The sequence below is a fragment of the Podarcis vaucheri genome (assembly GCF_965113315.1).
Source record: "Podarcis vaucheri genome assembly, chromosome: 2".
NCBI classification, from domain to species: domain Eukaryota; kingdom Metazoa; phylum Chordata; class Lepidosauria; order Squamata; family Lacertidae; genus Podarcis; species Podarcis vaucheri.
In genome coordinates this window covers 120,750,168-120,771,086 of record NC_138760.1, presented here as the reverse complement: position 1 = coordinate 120,771,086, position 20,919 = coordinate 120,750,168, and the positions used below count along the sequence as shown (strand labels likewise).

The 20,919-nt window shown below is 48.9% G+C and overlaps 1 protein-coding gene across 4 annotated transcripts in view; it reads right to left on the bottom strand.

The window, feature by feature from the left end:
- Positions 1–1,407: 1,407 nt before the first annotated feature.
- The window catches only part of AGPAT1 (1-acylglycerol-3-phosphate O-acyltransferase 1), a 48,307-nt gene continuing 28,795 nt past the window's right edge, over positions 1,408–20,919 (bottom strand). For 3 of the 4 annotated variants that reach the window (XM_082207484.1, XM_082207483.1, XM_082207485.1), the window contains exons 2-7: positions 11,111–11,300; positions 8,158–8,291; positions 6,168–6,343; positions 5,036–5,131; positions 3,464–3,536; positions 1,409–2,522 (exon numbers count right to left, since the gene is read on the bottom strand). In XM_082207484.1, the coding sequence (XP_082063610.1) occupies positions 2,380–2,522; positions 3,464–3,536; positions 5,036–5,131; positions 6,168–6,343; positions 8,158–8,291; positions 11,111–11,295 (807 nt within the window). In that variant the 5' untranslated portion in view covers positions 11,296–11,300 and the 3' untranslated portion in view covers positions 1,409–2,379. Of the gene's footprint in view, positions 2,523–3,463; positions 3,537–5,035; positions 5,132–6,167; positions 6,344–8,157; positions 8,292–11,110; positions 11,301–16,439; positions 16,491–20,919 lie in introns of those variants that run through there. The other variant, XM_082207482.1, reaches the window with a different exon arrangement.

Genomic DNA, 20,919 nt, shown 5'->3' with positions numbered 1-20,919 from the left:
ACCCCACCATCACACAAAAAAACCCCCACACCTTTATCTGCTAGAGACACAGAGCGAGACGCGTTGCAATGGTGGGGGCTTGTTTGAGGGTCTTTATTAAAAGCAGGAAGGTCTTAGGAATATGGACTTGGTGATGCCCCTTTTACCCGTCGCCCCCTCCCCACATCGACGCTCCCCCGACATCAACAGCCCCCCCCCGGAAGGGCATCTGGCGGGAGGGATAGGCAACTGGGTCTCCAACTGGGGAGAGGACAGAAATATATCAGGGGGGGGAATTCCCCAAAGGCAGGAGAGGAGCAGAGGCAGCAGCCCCTCTTCCCCCCCATAGCAGGGAATATTTGGCAAAATCCCACCCACCCCACGAACAAGCACACACTCCCTGAAACAGCTCCCCAAGCACGCCTGCCCCCCACAATAGAGGGGTCTCTCATCCCAAAATTATAGCCTCTCCCCAATCCTAATGGCCCACCCTCATAAAAAATATAGCTGCACACAGAAATCCACTCCACTCCCAGGAAGCGTGCACAGGAAGTGCACGCATCTGACTGCCCCCAATTCATCTCTCCTCCATCCCAGACCTTATGGGGCATCAACATGGCACCCTCCCATGGACTACAACTCCCATCAGCCCCAGGGCTAGAGAGAACAGGTCCGGGAAAGGCTTTTCCCTCCGCCTGAGGCCTTGGAGTAGGCCAGGCAACGAGGTGCCCTCCAGCAGCCGCCGTACCCCAGCTCCCAACAGCCCCAGCCAGCGTGGCCAGTGGTGAAGGATGATGGGAATTGTAGTCCAGTAATAGCTGAAGGGTGCCACATCAACTACCACCACCACAATTTAATTCTTGCTTGGCCCAATGTGGCTAAAGGGCACCAGCCTCATGCCACTAGCCCCCTCCTCCTTGTTGTGCACCCCTTCCCCCCCAAAAAAAAATCGGCCTAGTGACCCCGCACCCAAACACGGGTTGCCCTTCCCCAAGACCTCAGCCTTCCTGCCATATTTTGCCACAGAGGGAGCACACACACGTACCTCCCCTCTGACCATCTCTGAGACCAAAAAACGAGAGTTTGCAGCAACCGATGCCTCCAACTGGAGCCAGGAAAGCAGGCTGCCACGTTGACGCAGCTGGGATAAGGATAAGGGCAGGCTTGCTTCCCCCTTCGCAGGGCAGTTAAAATATTTTAACCAACACAAAAGTAACAGGCCCAGGGAGGCTGTCAGGAAACGGGCGTCTTCTCACGTTCCTGCTCTCGCTTCCCCCCAAAGTAGCATCCCTAATTTCCGCCCCACATCAATTGGGTCAAGGGCTGGTCCCATAAACTGGGTTCCACAGGGTCAGCCCATATTATTTTAGCCCCCCCCCACCTCCCCGTGAGACACACCGCAACCCCCCCTCCCCGCAAAGCTGCTCTTTCGTTCCCTCGGTTCACCCACTGGGTGACTGAAAAGAGCCAATACAGAGTCACATTCTTTCTGTGTCCCCAGCCCCCCACCCCACCCCGCCGCAGTTCCCCCATTCGCCGTGCCCCTTTCACAGAGGGAGGTAGTCTTGTCCACCGTTTTATTAGAGCTGCTGATCAGTCAGAGGCCTGGGTGGGTCGTAGTCCGCACAGCTCCCCTCCTCGGGGAGCTCTGGAGTGGTTCGTCGCCGCCTCGCTCCCACCGCAGGCAAGATGTAGCGGATCGATCAATCGTGCCCATTCCCTTATCTCACACGCAAACACACACACACACACACACCCCTTCGTGAAAGGCCAGCGGGGTGTTTGCAACCAGCTCGCAACCCGGCTTCACATTTTGCAGTGTTCGCACTCAGAACCTGCCCTGCGCCCATCTCGTCCCCCAGAGGAGCGCCGGGATGAATCTTCCCTCTGCAGGGTTCGAGGAGTGGTTCTGTTTATACGTTGCCTGTGGGTCAGCCCACAAAATGCTCCCTGCCCCCGGAACAGGGGGCTGGAGTGGTCCAGTCCGAGAAGCTCAAGCGGAACAGTTCACATCGACAGAAACGGTTGAGGGGAAGAAGACATGGCGGGGAGAGGGCTGCGCCATCTACCTGGTTGTGGGAGGGGAGAATTCTGGTCCGAAAGGTGGAAGCGGGCGTGGCTGGGATCAACTCCGCCCCTGCGGCTCCTTGTGGGCGTGGCCAGGCAAAGCCCACCCCAGCTTGCAAATCTCCAAGTTTGGTTGTAGCGTGGGCCGCTCCCATCACCGCTTCTGCCACTCCTGGTCCCGGCTTGGCCGCTGGGGAGTTAACGCCGCCCTCTTCTGCCGTAGCCCCCGTCCCAGTGGGCGCAAAGCTGTTCCCAGTCCCCACCCCATAAACTCTTCTCTCTCTGTCTCTCTCTAGGGCCGGATGTTGGGAGGGAGGAAGTAGTAAAAGGGGGTCACTGCGGGGCACCCAGCTCCACCGAGAGCCCCTCAAAGGCAATGAGCATGGCCTGGCGCACGCGATCTGTCAGTGCCGGCACGTCTTCAGCCACCAGCTCCCGCGTAGGCATGGGAGGCAGGATCTGGACCGTGCAGCGCCCTGCGCCGGAGGAGGAGGAGGAGACAGAGGCAGTAGAAAGGGGCCGTGGTGATGTAGCCGGACCAGGTGGGGGGCAGAAAGGGAGAGAGAAGGAAAGAAAAAGAAAAGTGTTAAGTGTGCACGTTGCAAAGAGGCAGGGCAGGGGGTATTTAATTACAGTCATTCCTTGGGTTGAATGTGCTTCGAGATGAGCGTGTTCAAGTTGCGCTCCGCGGCAACCTGGAAGTAATGGAGCACGTTACTTCTGGGTTTCGCCGCTTGCGCATGCGCAGACGCTCAAAATGATACCACACGCATGCGCAGAAGTGCCGAAATGTGACCCGTAGACGCACAGACACGGATTACGTTTGCTTCTAGATGCGAATGGGGCTCTGGAATGGATCCTGTTCGCATCTAGAGGCACCACTGTATTTTCATTTATTTGCCTGCTAATTTCATATTCCCACTTTCCTCCCAAGTCAGCTCACAACGTAAATTAAAACAGATACAGTGGATGCTTGGGTTGTGAACGTGATCCGTGCAAGATGCACGTTCGCAACCCGCAGCAGTGCGTCTGCGCACACGCGTGTTGCGATTCGGCTCTTCTGTGCATGCGTGACTGCTGATACTCGGAAGTAACCTGTTCCAATACTTCCGGGTTTCAGCGGTCCGTAACCCGAAAAAACGGAACCTGAAGCGTCTGTAACCCGAGGTATGACTGTACAACTAAAAATGTATGATTGCTTTACCTATTTTAAACCCCCCCCCCCCAGCTATGTAGCCCTATTGAAAGCAGCACTGAAATCACTCAAAGCCATTTAACCCCCAAAATTACATCACCCACCTTCAGAAGACACTACCACAACAGCCAGTGAGTGGCCACAGGTTTGTCAGAACCAGCCTCGTCCCTGGGGATAAGGGAAGGGAAAGGGAGGGAAAAGGAGCCAGACGGCTGGACTCACCCGTGGTGAAACGCCTTTCCTTCTTACTGTAGAAATCCCGATACGATGAGATCACAACTGGGATGATAGGAACCTGGAAAGGGGCAGGGAAGGGAGGAACAGCGTGAAGAAGACCAAAAGATAATACACTTCAGGGAGGGCTGTTAAAAAAAAAAAAAGGTGTCTAAACATCTTTTAAAAGTTGTTTTGATTTGGTGGCTGTCGTGAGGCTTGACAACCATATGTCAGGAGTGCTCTGATGGTGTTTCCTGCTTGGCAGGGGGTTGGACTCGATGGCCCTTGTGGTCTCTTCCAACTCTATGATTCTATGATCTTTTGGGAAACAAATCCCAGAGTTTAGCTGTGTGCTGCACGAAAAGGGTTCCAGCATTATGAGAAAATCCTTCCTTCCTTCCTTCCTTTCTCCCTCCCTCCTTTTTCAGTTCTCTCTTCCCTCCTTCCTTCTTTCTGTCATGGTCTCTAGCCTATTAAGGCCTTTGCAAGGACTGGAAAAAGGCAGTGCACCCGATTCTCTGAATAGTGCCATAGGAATGCTAAGTTTTTTTATTATGAAAACACACCTCTTTGCACTTTTTGACACCTCAGGTGCTTCATTGAATGGTGACCACCTCTTTTCCCGCATCGACTCTGTTCCGTTCGACTTGGAGCGGTTTTGTTTTAGAGCAGCACTGGTTTCCTCTGCTTTTATAACCATGTGCTGACATTCCTGCATTGCGGGGGGTTGGACTCTGCAATTCTATAAAATGAAAGGACTCGGCCTCTGAAACCCTGGATACCCACGGACAGTCCGTTTAGCCCAGTGTTTCCCAAACTTGGGTCTCCCGCAGTTTATGGACTACAATTCCCATCATCCCTGACCACTGGCCTTGCTAGCCAGGGATAATGGGAGCTGTAGTCCAAAAACAGTTGCGAGACCCAAGCTTGGGACATCCTGGTTTCGGCAATACAGAGTTAGGTAGACCAATATTCTGACTCTTTCTAAGACACCTTTCTTTGGCTTAACAAAAATAAAAAGCAGCGCTCCTGGTTCATGCTTTGCATACATCTTCCTGCTAATCTTTGGTGTAGTGGTTAAGAGCGGTAGTCTCGTAATCTGGTGAACCGGGTTCACATCTCCGCTCCTCCACATGCAGCTGCTGGGTGACCTTGGGCCAGTCACACTTCTCTGAAGTCTCTCCGCCCCACTCACCTCACAGAGTGTTTGTTGTGGGGGAGGAAGGGAAAGGAGATTGTTAGCCGCTTTGAGACTCCTTCGGGTAGTGATAAAGTGGGATATCAAGTCCATACTACAAAACAGCCCTGCGAAGTACAATTATCCCTGTTGGGAGAGGTCAAGTCCAAAAGAGAGAGGAAGGGGTGTGGCAGAGACGCGCTTGGCAAGTCAGTGGCGGAGGAGAGACTTGGAGGTGGCTTCCTGGCTCTTAACCTGCTGCTCTGCAACCTGAACAAGACACACACTATGTGCGTTGGGCGCAGAGGTCACCCCCGCCGGATTTCAGAGGCCAAAACCGCACAGGGGGTTGCAGCTTGAGTCGCCCCCACGGCTAAGTAAAGAGGAAAGGACTCCCCTACCTGGGCTTGCACAGCCAAATGGAAGGCACCCCGCTTGAAGGGCAACATGGAGCCGTTGTGGTTCCTGGTGCCCTCGGGGAACACCCAGACCCGAACCTGCAGGGGGGTCAGAGGAGAAAAGGAAGGAGCATAAGTAGCTGCAGGCTGCACAAATACAGCTAAAGGGGTTCCTTTCTGTGCCCTCCATTCCCCAAGCCGAAAAAGCTTTCCCCAGTGGCTGCTAGAGACCCAGTACAAGAGCCCACCATAAGAAGAGCCCGGCCTGGATCCGGCCCAGGATATGTTTCCCCAGCAGAAGCACATGGGCAGAACATCCCTCCACTGTCGTTTGGGTCCCAGAAACTTGTATCTGAAGCTACACTGCCTCTAAAAACGGACAACCCGTTCGGCCAAATAGATGTCGCAATCCACACACTCCGCCCTGCAGCGTGGTCAATTTAGCAGACGGCTAAATCGGCGCAGAGCAAATCCAAAAAGCCCTTCTCTGTGGAGGGAGCTTGAGGCCGGTTTGTTTTCCTACAAAAGCGTCTCCCTCCGCCTTGTGCACTCCAAGATGGTGTGTTCCACCCACTGAGGAGACACTACCAGTACAGTGGTACCTTGGTTCCCAAACTTAATCCGTTCCGGGAGTCCGAAACCATTCGAAAACCAAAGCGCGGCTTCCAATTGGCTGCAGGAGCTTCCTGCACTCAAGCAGAAGCCGCGGCGGACATTCGGCTTCTGAAAAACATTCGCAAACTGGAACACTTACCTCCAGGTTTGGGGCGTTCGGGGACGGATTTGTTCAACAACTAAGCCGTTCAGGAACCAAGGAACCACTGTGATTAAGAGCCGAACGCTACAATGGCAAACTTCCCTCTCTCCCACTCTCTGCCCAAAAGGGCTGTACCAGCAAGTTAGCATTTAAGCAAGGTGGGGAAGTCCAAGAGGCCAGCACCCAGGCGCACGCCCTTGTGGATTTTGGGGGAAATAATCAATATTAGCTCTCTTGCTGCATCCTGTACACCCAGCCACGACACAGACACAATCCCACTTTGCAATCCCTTCCTCCTACATCCCCCCCCGTGCCTCCAGATCCCCCACGATCCCCCAAAATGTAGGCAGCCCCGCCTCCCGTTCCAGCAACACTCACATCCTCACAGAGCATGGTTTGCGCCGTCTCCGCCATGACGCTAATGGCGTCGTCGGTTTTCTTGCGGTTGATGAAGATGATGCCCCCTAGCCAGCACGCCAGCCCCACCGTGCCCATGTACATCAGCTCCTTCTTGGCGATTGGCACACACCGGTCGGGCAAGACTTCCATCATCCCTGCAGGGCGGGGCGGGGCAGCGGAGAGGGAGGAAAGCGGGAAGGTTAGCCACGGCAACAGATCAAGGCCGCCCAGCCCACTATGTGCCAGAACACCGGTCGGGGGGCGGCCATGGCTTGGTGGCACAGCAAAGGCCCAGGCAGAGTAAACCAGAGGTGGGGAATCTGTGGCAATTTGTATCTTATTGACTACAACTCCCATCGTCCCTGACCACTGGGCCATGCTGCCTGGAGGCTTCTGGGAGCCTCAGAACCTTCTGCAGGACACAGCTTCCCCACTGGGATGTAAAAGCAAATTTTTAAAAACGTTTTTGCACTTCCTGTGCAAAATTCAACTAAAAAGGTCAACCAAAATTTGAGGCAGCCAAGAGGAACAGGAGTTATGGTTCAGTCACATCTGGAGGGTTGGGCTATCCCAGACTATAGATTGCTTTTGATAATCAGGCCTGATAATCGTCTTCCAAAGCAACGCCTCTATTCCGAACTTAAAAATGGAAAGCGTAATGCTGGTGGTCAACAAAAAAGGTTCAAGGACTCTCTCAAGGCAAATCTAAAAAATGTAGTATAAACACCAAAATCTGGGAAACACTGGCCTGTGAGTGCTCCAGTTGGAGAACAGCCTTTACCAAAGGTGTCATGGGCTTTGAAGACGCTCGAACTCAGGACAAAAGGGAGAAACATGCTAAGAGGAAGGCATGCTTGGCAAACCCTCACCGTGATCAACTACTGCCTGGAAACCAATGTCCCCACTGTGGAAGGACGTGTGGATCCAGAATTGGCCTCCACAGTCACTTACGGACTCACTGTTAAAACCGTGTTTATGGCAGACAATCTTACTCGGCTATAGGTGGTCGCCAAAGAAGAAGACTTTTGAAGATGCCTTCCCAGCTCTGCAAATCAGGTGTGGGGAAAGTTTGGCTCCCCAGAGGCTTTGGGTTCCCTGGCTGCAAGCCACGCTTACTGGGGCTGATGGGAATTGTTGTAGTTTAGCATGAGACTTTGAACTGCAGGGTCGCAGGTTCGAGCCCCATGTTGGTCAAAAGATTCCTGCACTGCAGGGGGGGTTGGGCTAGGTCAATGCTTTTTTTTCCTAAAAAAAAAATGTTTAGGGGTACTCTCATTTTCCTTCTCATAGTGAAATACTGCCCCTCAATGAGGCCAAACATAGATGCACAAAATGTTCATGGGTATGCGTCCCCCCAGGAAAAAAGCACTGGGCTAGGTGAAGCTCTTGGTCACTTCCAACCTTACAATTCTTTGAACATCTAGGGGTCCAAAGTCTCCCTGCACCTGCTTAGAAACCAACGTAAGGTAAAGGTAAAGGGACCCCTGACCATTAGGTCCAGTCGTGGCCGACTCTGGGGTTGTGGCGCTCATGTCGCTTTATTGGACGAGGGAGCCGGCGTACAGCTTCTGGGTCATGTGGCCAGCATGACTAAGCCGCTTCTGGCGAACCAGAGCAGCCCATGGAAACGCCCTTTACCTTCCCACCGGAGCGGAACCTATTTATCTACTTGCACTTTGACGTGCTTTCGAACTGCTAGGTTGGCAGGAGCAGGGACCGAGCAACGGGAGCTCACCCCGTCACAGGGACTCGAACCGCCGACCTTCTGATCGGCAAGTTCTAGGTTTTGTGGTTTAACCCACAGCGTCACCTGTGTCCCTGGAAACCAATGAAGATTGCTTTAAAGTGGGCAGGAACTCTTAATAATTTGGTGGTATGGTAAAATGGACTGACGGAAGAGGCCACGAGGGGTTTTCTACTCACACTCTGGCCCCCTACCCAGACCCCCTTCCCCCCTGCCCAGGCGTACCAAGCAAGTCAAGCGAGCTCTGATGGTTGGACACGATCACATAAGGCTGCTTCATGTTGAAGTTCTCTGTCCCCCGCACGTCAATCTTGATCCCGTACAGGTATTTCACATGTAGCATCATGGACCGGATTATCCTGGAGATGGAAAAGAAAAGAGGAGAAACTTGTTCACCTGCGACTCCCGCACCTCACTGCACCGCAGTCGCTGATGATGACAACAGTTTGCCATCTTCCCTTCTGCAAGGTTGACCTAGTAGCTTCATTATACAGTGGCGCCTTGGTTTTCGAATGTAATCTGTTCCGGAAGTCCGTTCGACTACTGAAACGTTCAAAAACCTAGGCGTGGAGCAATAGCCGACAGCAGCATCGGACGTTCGGCTTCCAACAAACATTCGAAAACCGGAATACTTCTGGGTTTCGGGAGCCAAAATGTTCGAGAAACAAGGCATTTGAGAGCCAAGGTTCCACTGTATATTTTTAGGTGCCAGGCAAAAACATTCCTCTTCAACTGGGCTTTTGGCCGATTAATTTGCCGCAACCTTTTAAATACCTTTGTGGGAGCGCGTTTTGTTGTTGTTGTTTAGCTATTTATTTGTGTTTTTATCTTGTGAACTGCCCTGAGATCCTTTAATGAAGGGTGGTGTAAATATCAAAATAAATACAAATAAAAATAAAATAATAAGCTGTCAGTCAGAAATAATTTTTGAGGCACTGAGGTGTCTGGAGTGCTCATGCTCCCTCTAGAGGCCAGTGTTGTTCAATGCAGCTTTCAGTTTTCAAAATACCAAAGCAGCGAGAAGTTGTTTTTATTGCTTTTGTTGGCTCTCCTCTTTCTACCGATACAGTAAAGGTAAAGTCCACAGGAGGCCAGCCTGCATATAACCATGTAAGAAGCAGCTGCCACAAGACATTTTGCTGCCTCAGGTGAAGTCCAAGATGCCTCCCTGTGGCATTCCACTAACCTAAAAGATCGCCTCATCCCCAATAATAATAATAATAATAATTTATTTCCCCAGCCACTCTGGGCGGCTTCCAAAAGAATATTAAAATACTATGATACATCAAACATTAAAAGCTTCCCTAAACAGAGCTGCCTTCAGATGTCTTCTAAAAGTCTGGTAGTTGTTGTTCTCTGTGACATCTGGTGGGAGGGCATTCCACAGGGCAGGTGCCACTACCGAGAAGGCCCTCTGCCTGGTTCGCTGTAACTTGGCTTCTCGCAGTGAGGGAACTGCCAGAAGGCCCTCGGTGCTGGACCTCAGTGTCCGGGCTGAACGATGGGGGAGGAGACGCTCCTTCAGGTATACTGGACCGAGGCCGTTTAGGGCTTTAAAGGTCAGCACCAACACTTTGAATTGTGCTTGGAAACGTACTGGGAGCCAATGTAGGTCTTTCAAGACCGGTGTTATATGGTCAAGGCGGCCGTTCCCAGTCACTAGTCTGGCTGCTGCATTCTGGATTAGTTGTAGTTTCCGCGTCACCTTCAAAGGTAGCCCCACGTAGAGCGCATTGCAGTAGTCCAAGTGTAGTCCCTACTACGCAGTCTCAGATATGTATGTTAATCATCAAATGGCACCTTAAACCCAGGTTACAGTGGCCACAATGGAATGTCTAGGTACCTCTTTTGGTGTGATGGTGGTTCATTTTATTTTTATACTGCTTTATATATATATATTTAAAAATCTCGAAGCTTCCTTGGAGGTATTTAAGCAGAGGTTGGATGGCCCTCTGTCATGGATGCTTGGGCTGAAATTCCTGCATTCAAGGGGGGTGGGCTAGATCACCCCTGGGTCCCTTCCAACTCGTGATTCTAGGATATCTGCCAAATCTGCCCCTAAGACTCGCCTTCAGTCCTTAAGCCGCACTGCTAGCTAAAACCAAGCCACAGGTCCATGTAGCCCGGCATTCCATTCAGAGCAAAATTCCAGGAGGCCAAATGTCAGCGGTGGGCAGGGCCAGAGACAAAAGTTGGCAAATAAAATTAATGCGAAATTTACCTTTGTGCAGTAGGCTAGTTTACCCTGTTCTATCCTTAATCTAAGGAAAGAAGAGGCATTGTCAGAGTCTGTGGGGACATTCCAGCGAGGCCAAAAGCTATCAAGGAAGGGTGCAGAGCAGAACCGCATTAAACTGATTTTATCTATAGATAATCCAGAAACAATGGAAACGTTTAAATGATTATTTATGTAGACAAAGATTAAATGTAAGGTATTGGTTGTGTTTAGAATAGATTTATGAAAGATTTAGAAAACTTATTGATTAGAATATTTGTATGAGATTGTATGGGGAAAATACGGAATAACAGATACAATGTTGATTAAAATGTATATAGGAAGTGCAGTGTAAGCGATGGAAGTCAATCAACGAATTTTTATTATTGAGATATTTGTAGAATAAATTTGGAAGAAATTCTTCCAACTTTTCACCGACCTTCTGAACGGCAAGTCCTAGGCTCTGTGGTTTAACCCACAGCGCCACCCGCGTCCCATCTGCCTGCCTTAACCCCATGCAAAAAAACTCTTTTCTTCTTAAGTTTTAATTTATACTTTTCAAGTCTATACATTTCATTAGCTTTGCAATCAATTTAACATTTCTGAGTTGGACTTCCTTCCCCCTCTTCCTCCTCTCTCAGCAAGCAGAGTCATGCCCAATCTTCCAACGAAAGATTTACGAGTCGTCGTCCCCCCTGGCCAAACACAACAAGGGCTGCACCCACCATTGCGCTGCCTATGTGAACATCCCGCCAGCACAGGGACTTCCTTTGGCATGGAAGAACATTGTTCCCCAAGCCTCCGTCCCCCATGGGCCCCCTAACACTCTGGAGCAGATTTGGGGAAGGTGGAAGGGAACAGGGGGAGTCCCTCTGCACGAACGAAAATCCTTGCGCTAGCAGAATGAGGTAAGTGAATAGCTCCCAAAGAGCCTAATACACACAAACAAATTCTTGTGCTTACTTCATATTCTCCACGTTGCGCCCACGGACTGCGCAAATAGGGATGACGATGACTGCCAGGAAGAGGATGTAGCTGTTGTAGAACGCCATCTTGCAGAAGTACTTGAAGGTGGCACTCCATTCGTAGAGAAGCGGGACCACCACCAAGAACAAAATGAGGAGCCCCTGGCCCAGCGAAATCTCCATTGTCCCTGCAGGGGGGAGGGAAAGAGTTAACTCCGCTTCTATTTCAGCAGCCATTTTAAAGCCATTCTTCCATTTTATAGCTTGCTTTTCATTGGGTTTTGTTTTATCTCTGTTGTATTTGTTACACTTATCATACACTGCTGATATTTGTTACACTTATCATACACTGCTGAGAGACGGCGGCAATTGAGCAGCATATAAATTTTCATAATATTTATGCACCGCTTGTTGTTGTTTTTTTTAAAAAAACCCTCAAGGAAGCTTTCAAAAAGACACGACAAATAAAATTAACAACGATTCAAAACTGTCAAAAAGTTAGCATAGCAATAGACCGAAATGGATAAAAACCTCAGAGATTAAAACAATCATCATTAATAGATATTTTGGATTCTTGTAAGCTCTAAATGCCAAACACAACCCCCCTAAAAGCACTTTCTGTAAAAATGTATATCCATAACAAAATCATGAAATTAAGCTACAGCATACATAATAATTCATAACACTGTGTTTGTTTCACTTCTCGGGTTGGCACAGCCATCGGTTGAGACACGGGGATTGGCCAAAGACGTTCAAGTGAGCTCATAGCTGTACCGAGAGAAGTGTTGCACTAGGGACACCCAGCGCCTCGTGTGTGACCATGACTCCGATATACCCTTCTGAATCTTCACTGCTTAAGCTTGGTGCATGGCAAAGCGAACTACAGCTAGAAGGTACCATTCCCCACTCAGTGAAGACCTATAAGCCCCTCCTGAATGGGCAGACTTTTGCTGTGCTGTCAAACCATCAAAAGTCTGCCTTGAGGCCACCCAAAGTCGACACCCAGAGATCTTCTCTGATAAGCAAGTGTGGCAGGTTCATTTTGCAAGCTTCTGTCCTAAGACTGCAGGACTAGGATGTTTTTGTGCAGTTCCTTGCAAGTACAAACACACACACACACACACACACACACACACACACACACACACACACAATGTGGCACCTGAGATTTCACCAGGAGTGGATCCACACACAGGGGAAAAAACGCTATGGAAAATCGCATAGAATTTTTTTTTTTGCTCTCCGGCGCCATCTGGTGTTGCATGTTTCTAACACATTCAAAATGCTGTTTTTTGACTAATGTAGTTGAGTCCCAGATTTATTCTGGACCAGTGTCTCGCCTTGGTAAAGGACTGGATGAGAGCCAGCAAACAAGTGGTTGTTTTTATTTTTATTATATATATTTGTGGTTTTATATTTTCTTCTGTGAACCGCCCTGAGACCTCCGGGTATAGGGCAGTATATAAATTCAATAATTAATAATTAATAATAATATCCTTTCCAAAGATTTTTAGCACAATCTAGCTTTAAAATAAAGGGACACGGGTGGTGCTGTGGTCTAAACCACTGAGCCTAGGACTTGCTGATCAGAAGGTCAGCGGTTCGAATCCCAGCGACGGGGCGAGCTCCCGTTGCTCAGTCCCAGCTCCTACCAACCTAGCAGTTTGAAAGCACGGCAAAGTGCAAGTAGATAAATAGGTACCACTCCGGGAGGAAGGTAAACGGTGTTTCTGTGCACTGCTCTGGTTCGCCAGAAGTGGCTTAGTCATGCTGGCCACATGACCAGGAAGCTGTACACCGGCTCCCTCGGCCAGTAAAGCGAGATGAGCGCTGCAACACCAGAGTCATCCGCGACTGGACTTAACTGTCAGAGGTCCTTTACCCTTTTTTTTTTTAAGCTTTAAAATACACACACACACACCCTCCACTTTCCCACAGCACTATTGCAACATACACTAGGGCAGGGGTCTGCAACCCGCGGCTCCGGAGCCGCATGTGGCTCTTTTACACCTTTGCCACGGCTCCGGGGCGGATACTAGCGAGGGGAGGAGGCGCATTGTGCGCCCTGACACTCCTCACTGTGGCGGGCGCTGTACTGGCTGTGACGTCGCATGGGGGCGGTGCGTGCGTTAGTCACGCACCGTCCCGACATCACCTTCCCGCCCGCTGTCAGATCGTGGCTCCGGAGATATATTTGTTTTAAATGTCGCAATGGTTTTGCGGCTCCCAGTTGTTGTTTTTTCTTCGGAAACGGGTCCAAGTGGCTCTTTTTGTCTTAAAGGTTGCAGACCCCTGCACTAGGGCCTGGTCATTCAAAACCATCCTGCCCTGAAAAACAAGAGAGTCAGTGCAGGGCACTGATGCCAGCAAGCCATGTTCTCTCTGGTATGACGGAGGGAAAATTTCAGGGCTGCTGGCAGGCAGTCAGGCTGGGCAGCCGCCCAGGAAATCAATAGTTTTGCAACCACACATCAAGGAATCCAGCAACCCAACCGTGCTAGGAGGCAAGCTGCCAAATTATGCCCTGCGTTCCTTTGTTTGTGCCCTATCCCTCTCCACCAACCCACATGCGTGCCTTTTCCCAGCTCCTGAGCGTTTGCCACTTGGGGGCACAGATACTTGGCCACTGTTCTGCATGCTGCAGTAACTTCCAGACTAGATTGCTGCGGAGCACCCTACATGGGGCTGCCCTTGAAGGCGGCTCCAAAATTCCAAGGGGTCCAAAATGCAGTGCCCAGATTACCAGCTGGGGTTCCGTTTGCATCTCGCACAACATCCGTTTTAAAACAGTGGCACTGGTTGTTTCTGTTGGAAAAACGCCCGGGAAGGCCACCACCTTCCCAAGACACCATGGCGTCTCTCCGGTAGTCACCCTCTGGCTGTAAATCTTCCTCAGTCCAGAGAGACTGGTGATAAGTGACTCTCCTGAGAGGAGCACACTCGTCTTTTTGCATATCATTGCAGAAGAAAGAGACAATCATAGCTTTAAAATTACTTTATTCAACGGTCTATATAAAGAGACTCCATCAGCATGTCTGCTCTCTCTCAGCAGCAGTACAGAACAACATCTCACACAGAAGTGAAAGTACCGTATTTTTTGCTCTATAAGACTCACTTTTTCCCTCCTAAAAAGTAAGGGGGAATGTGTGTGCGTCTTATGGAGCGAATGCAGGCTGCACAGCTGTCGCAGAAGCCAGAACAGCAAGAGGGATTGCTGCTTTCGCTGCGCAGCGATCCCTCTTGCTGTTCTGGCTTCTGAGATTCAGAATATTTTTTTTCCTTGTTTTCCTCCTCCAAAAACTAGGTGCGTCTTATGGTCTGGTGCGTCTTATAGAGCGAAAAACACGGTAACTTCTCTCGCAGTACCGAACAGTACTGAGACTTCCTGTCTCACGCTCTCAGACACTCACATGATATAAACAACCATAGTTCTACTTGCTGAGCAGCTGGTGAGATAAAAAATCCTAACAGTTTCCGGGCCCAATTCAAGGTGCTTACATGTTAAACAAACCCTCTTGGTTGTTTCACTACCCTCAGAGGCTTGGAGGGTATGGATGGCCCAGGAGAGGGCCTGTTTTGTGGCAGCCCCTAAGTTGTGGGGCCACCTCCCCACAGAGGGGTACCTGGCAACTTCCAGATGCACCTTGGTAACACAGCTATCAGTGAATGTTATACACACACTGCTAATCCTGGCTTTCAACACAGAAGATGTCTATGTTTAGGAGGGGGCAATTTCTTCGGTTTTAAATTGTTGTAGCCTATCTTTGCCATTGCTTAATAATTTGTTTCCACGAACAAGCCTTCTTCAAGTTATGTCTGAAGGCAGAGAGCCTTCTCGGTAGTGGCGCCCACCCTGTGGAACGCCCTCCCATCAGATGTTAAGGAAATATACAACTATACAACTTTTAGAAGACATCTGAAGGCAGCCCTGTATCAGGAAGTTTTTAATGTTTGACGTTTTATTGTGCTTTTAATTTTCTATTCAGAACTACCCAGAGTGGCTGAGGAAACCCGGCCACATGAGCGGGGTATAAGCAATAAATGATGATGATGATGATGTTGAAAAAGAGCTCAAGGCTATTTCATACTGTCATGAGCATTATTTTTTATTAAATTTGCATACTGCCCTTCATCTGTCAATCTCAGGGCGGTTCACACCATAAAAACAGAAGATAAAAACATAAAATGCATAATAAAAACAAGAACAAACCAAACCAATAACCGCACCCCTTGCCCCTCCACAGTTTTTCCCTTATTCATTTGAGGTGTGGGGGGGGGGAGCCAAAAGGAGCTAAACGATCTCAAAACACAAACCAAACCAAAGTAATAATTAAACACAAACGCAACTAAAAAGATTTCAAATCAAATTGGTGATGGTGGGGAAAGAGTATAATACAATTTGATTCATGCGAAATGCGTACATATTAGGTCAGTTTCCTCAAAACCAAACATTTCCCTAAATAAGTGGCTAAACAAGAAGACTATCACAAGACCCTATAAGCGAACGCACTGAGATTAGTATAATGACGGCACAGGGTATACAGTTAAGCTTTAGTATTTTATTTCATACAATCATATAGCTGGAGGGGACCACCAAGGGTCATCTAGTCCAACCCCCTGCAATGCAGGAATCTTTTGGGGCCCAGACACATGATTAAGAGTCTCGGGTTCTAATAAATATAATAATAAATAAATAAATAAATAAATAATATTTATTTATACCCCGCCCTCCCCAGCCAGAGCAGGGCTCAAAGTGGCTAACACCAGTAAAATTACAGTAAAAACATAATGGGGGGGGGACCAATTTAAAATACAGTGGTGCCTCAGGTTAAGTACTTACTGTAATTCGTTCTGGAGGTCCGTTCTTAACCTGAAACTGTTCTTTACCTGAAGCACCACTTTGGCTAATGGGGCCTCCTGCTGCTGCCGCGCTGTCGGAGCACGATTTCTGTTCTCATCCTGAAGCAAAGGTTCTTAACCCGAGGTACTATTTCTGGGTTAGCGGAGTCTGTAACCTGAAGCGTTTGTAACCTGAAGCGCATGTAACCCGAGATTTACCCACTGTACAGGTTAAAATGCCATTTAAAATGCAGCCTCGTTTTAAAAGTAGCCCATAGATCAAAACCATAAGGGGAGGGAAACATAAGGGTCAGACTGAGTCCAAACCAAAGGCCAGCTCTGTCTTTCAGGCGCTGCGGAAAGATGTCAAGTCCCACAGGGCCCTGGTCGCTTGTGACAGAGCGTTCCACCAAGTCGGGGCCAGTACTGAAAAGGCCCTTTCCTGAGCTACCCCTTCCTCCAAGGAGCTTAAGTTCATCCTCACATACCTGAATGGCACCACATGGCTTAAGAAAAACGTCTCTTCCCCACCGGAAGGAACTGCAACTCCCCACTCCGACTCAGGCAAGTGAGGAAATGAATACCTGTATATCTTGGACTGGGGATCCGGTCTGGTCAAAGAGAATGAAATTTCTGACCAACAGGAAAAAGAGGAGGAGGAGCCTCTGGCTTTTAGATTCCAGGTGGGCAGGACCAGGCAATAATAATAATAATAATAATAAATAATAGGCTTTGCCTGGAGACTTCGCTTCTGGCAGAAGCTCAGGTCCCGGCATTATCCTGAGAGGAACAGAGGCTTCATCAGAGAAGCCAGGAAGAGAACGCAGAGTTCAGCGTCATTTGTCTTGGGTAACCAAGCTGGAAACTTGCCCCAGCAAGATCCCAGCATGCCCAAGGCATGCCAAAGGCGAAGTGGGAATGGGGAGAGGAAGAGATAAGAAGGGGGGGAAATACACACATTGGGATGGAATGTAGGAAACAGATTCCTGCTTCATGCCAGAGATAGTGAGATTTCCAACTTATCCCCTCCAGCCCAGAGGCGGCATTTGAAGCTGTAGCTTCCAGCAGAGAGCTGCGGCTGAAAGATTTGACAGAACTTTATGGCAGAAACGTGGAAATATGTGGTTGGTTAACCAAAGGCTAAAAACAATAAAATAAGGCAGCGGCGAGGATGAGCATTAAGGACACTGTAATTTCTCTTTTAAAACGAAGATCTAGTGCCTCACAAACAATTTGAAATATAATTAATAATAATAATAATAATAATATTTAATTTATACTCCGCCCACTTGGCTGGGTTTCCCCAGCCACTCTGGGCGGCTTCCAACAAAATATTAAAAATACAATAAAACACCAGACATTAAAAACTTCCCTAAACAGGGCTTTGTAGCATTTTGCTGTGCAAACTTCGCACTTTGCAGCCGCCACCCCTCCCCCCAAAAAAAACCACAACAACAACCCTGAGCAACTGATACATCAAACTGGGTTTTATATTTAACACCCAAAACCCCAAAATGATCTGAATTGCTCCAAACCAGGGCCAAAGTTTGGTAATAGTTTTGCAGAACAAACCCCACATTTTTGCAGCACCTCACAATCTGAGCAACGGGTAGATCACACTTGATTCTGAATGGGAAAATGGTGAGCATTCATCAACTTTATCCTCCGACGAGTCCGAAGACAACAAGGAGGAGGATGAATGCTTTAGGAGCTGGAAGGGACCCCAAGGGTCATCTAGTCACAAAGAAATTCGCGATTGCATTTCCTAAAGAGCATACACTGGGATTTCACCAGACCATGTTTCCCAGTAGTGATGTATGAAAGTGAGAGCTGGACCATAAAGAAGGCTGATCGGCGAAGAATTGATGCTTTTGAATTATGGTGCTGGAGGAGACTCTTGAGAGTCCCATGGACTGCAAGAAGATCAAACCTCTCCATTCTGAAGGAAATCAGCCCTGAGTGCTCACTGGAAAGACAGATCCTGAAGCTGAGACTCCAATACTTTGGCCACCTCGTGAGAAGAGAAGACTCCCTGGAAAAGACCCTGATGTTGGGAAAGATGGAGGGCACAAGGAGAAGGGGACGACATGGTTGGACAGTGTTCTCGAAGCTACCAGCATGAGTTTGACCAAACTGCGGGAGGCAGTGAAAGACAGGAGTGCCTGGCGTCCTCTGGTCCATGGGGTGATGAAGAGTCGGACACGACTAAACAACAAAGGATGCGTTAAAGCACCACCTGCAGCAGCAAGGCCAGTTGATGCAATGCTCTTCTTACAAGGAATGCTTCAATGATAAGCATCTGCCAAACCTGAAAAGAAAGATTCCTAGAGCTGCAAGAGGGAGGGCAGCTGTCTACCAGCTCCATCTGGTACTCAGGCTGAGACCCTACCTGCCCCATGGACTGTCTCGCCAGAGTGGGGCCTGCTCTGGTTATCTCCTGCTTGGAGATAACAGCAGAACATGCTCTACTTGGGGCTACCTTTGAAGATGACCTAGAAACTGCAACTAATCCAGAATGCGGCAGCCAAACTGGTGACTGGCCGAGATCTAATAACACCAGTCTTGAAAGACCTACATTGGCTCCCAGTACATTTCAAAGTGTTAGTGCGGACCTTTAAAGCCTTTAAATGGCCTCCGCCCAGTATACCTGAAGGAGTGTCTCCACCTGTCAGGTGGGCATGCAGGAGCCAGGCTCTGTGACCAATAGGACTCTGCAGGACTGGGGCCTTCCTAAGTTTGCTCTGAAGAGGCAAAGCGCGGCGTCGCAGGTGAGGCCGATTGGTAACTCACAGCACCTGGTGGCAAGAGCTGGGAAGGGATACAAGGTCAGCATTTCCCTTCAGCTCTTTGTCACAGCAACACGCTTCCTGCCTTGGGCTTCTTGCTTCCTGATCCTTGAACCTCGGCTTCTTGACTCCTTGCTTCTTGATCCTCGGGCCCCTGACTTCGTGACTCCTTGCTTCCTGACCCCCGGACCCTTAGCTTCTTGACTCCCGGCTCTCTGACCCCCGGACTCTTGGCTCCTGACTCCTGGCTTCTGGACCCCCGTTCCTGCTCCCACCCCGCCATCTTGCCCCCGGTCCTGACGTCCCCTGCCAGGACTTTGATGGCCACGACACCCATCGTTCAGCCCGGACACTGAGGTCCAACTCCGAGGTCCTTCTGGCGGTTCCCTTGCTGCGAGAAGCCAAGTTACAGGGAACCAGGCAGAGGGCCTTCTTGGTAGTGGCACCTGCCCTTTGGAACACCCTCCCATCAGAAGTCAAGGAAATAAACAACTATCTGATGTTTAGAAGACATCTGAAGGCAGGCCTGTTTAGGGAAGTTTTTAATGTCTGGTGTTTTATTGTGCTTTTAATTCTGCTGAGAGCCGCCCAGAGTGGCTGGGGAAACCCAGCCAGATGGGTGGGGTATAAATAAATTATTATTATTGTTATTAGTTGTTGTTATTATTATTATTATTATTATTAGGAGCACAGTTTAAAAAATGGCCAACGAAAACTTGTCAGAAACCGCTCTTCCATCACCAACATGAAGATGCCAGTGAGATTTGGCGAGCATAAACCTAGTCACCTGCCTACGAGAAAGGTCCTGCAAAGTTCTCAATGGAACCCACCTGCACAAAGATCATATAATAACAGACTTGGGAGGGACCTTCAAGGGTCATCTAGTCCAACCCCCTGCCACACAGGAATCCTGCCCACAGCTCTCCCTGTGCGGCCTTTTGGTCAAAGAAGAAGAAGAAGAAGAAGAAGAGGAGGATGATTTGGATTTGGTATCTCGTTTTATCACTACCCGAAGGAGCCTCAAAGCGGCTCACATTCTCCTTTCCCTTCCTCCCCCACAACAAACACTCTGTGAGGTGAGTGGGGCTGAGAGACTTCAAAGAAGTGTAACTGGCCCAAGGTCACCCAGCAGCTGCATGTGGAGGAGCGGAGACGCGAACCCAGTTCCCCAGATTACGAGTCTACCTTTCTTAACCACTACAAGTGGCCCAAGAAGAACAACAACAACTGGGATCCTGGGCTTCGCATCTTCCATTTTCCAAACACATTTCTTTCCTTTTTTTCCCTTTCTTTTTTAAAGGATTAAGATTGGTAAAGAGGCAGAGATGCATGCCAGAAATGAGATACCGCAGGGCAGGTGTTAACTGATCGTGTTAATGAGGCAATTTGGAAGAGGAACACACACAAAGGCGGCGCAGTTTGTTCCTCCACCAAACTTGCCCAATCCAATTCCTGAGCGCAGAGAGAGGCCTGGCCTTTCCCTGTGGGTCCCAGCTCAGGATTTATGGCCAGATGCAAAAGTGTCGATTATGGAAAAGGGGCTGATCTGTCGAGAAGGGTAAAAAATATTGCTAAGCTGGAGTTCCCACGAGTGAAACGAGCAGGAGACAAGGGAAAATACAGTTACAAATATGAAGAGCTGTGGAAGGGACGTGGAAGAGACTTAAGGGCCTCGGATATTAGGATACCAGGTTAATGCGCCAGATTGGTGGGATAATGAGGACTGACAAAACCCGGGACCAGGAGGAAGGGACGCTGGATGAAGATTGGATTTGTTTTTATTTCCTTTTTTCACTACTAGGACTGTTTTACAAAATTGATGAATGTTAGAAAAATGTTGGAATGAAATTACTTGGCTTTAGTAAAAATGTTTAAAGAATTATGCAAGAATATTATGGTTATGAGAAGTTGGTAAAAATAAGATTTAAGTTTTAAGTTTCAAGGTTTTTTATAGAAAGATAAGATTAAAATAGTTTAAGGTAATGTAATGACAGAATATTATGAAATATGGAAAGGATTTGCTGTGACAATTAACAACCAGGATACAAGGAAGGGGGGGGAGGAGGAGGTCAAGGAAAGAGCGAAATGATAGTTGAGGAGTTGAGAATAATGGATTTGTTTTTAAATGTTTTTAAATGTTTGTGGTGTATTTTTTTTTTCCTTTTTCTCTTATTTTGAATTT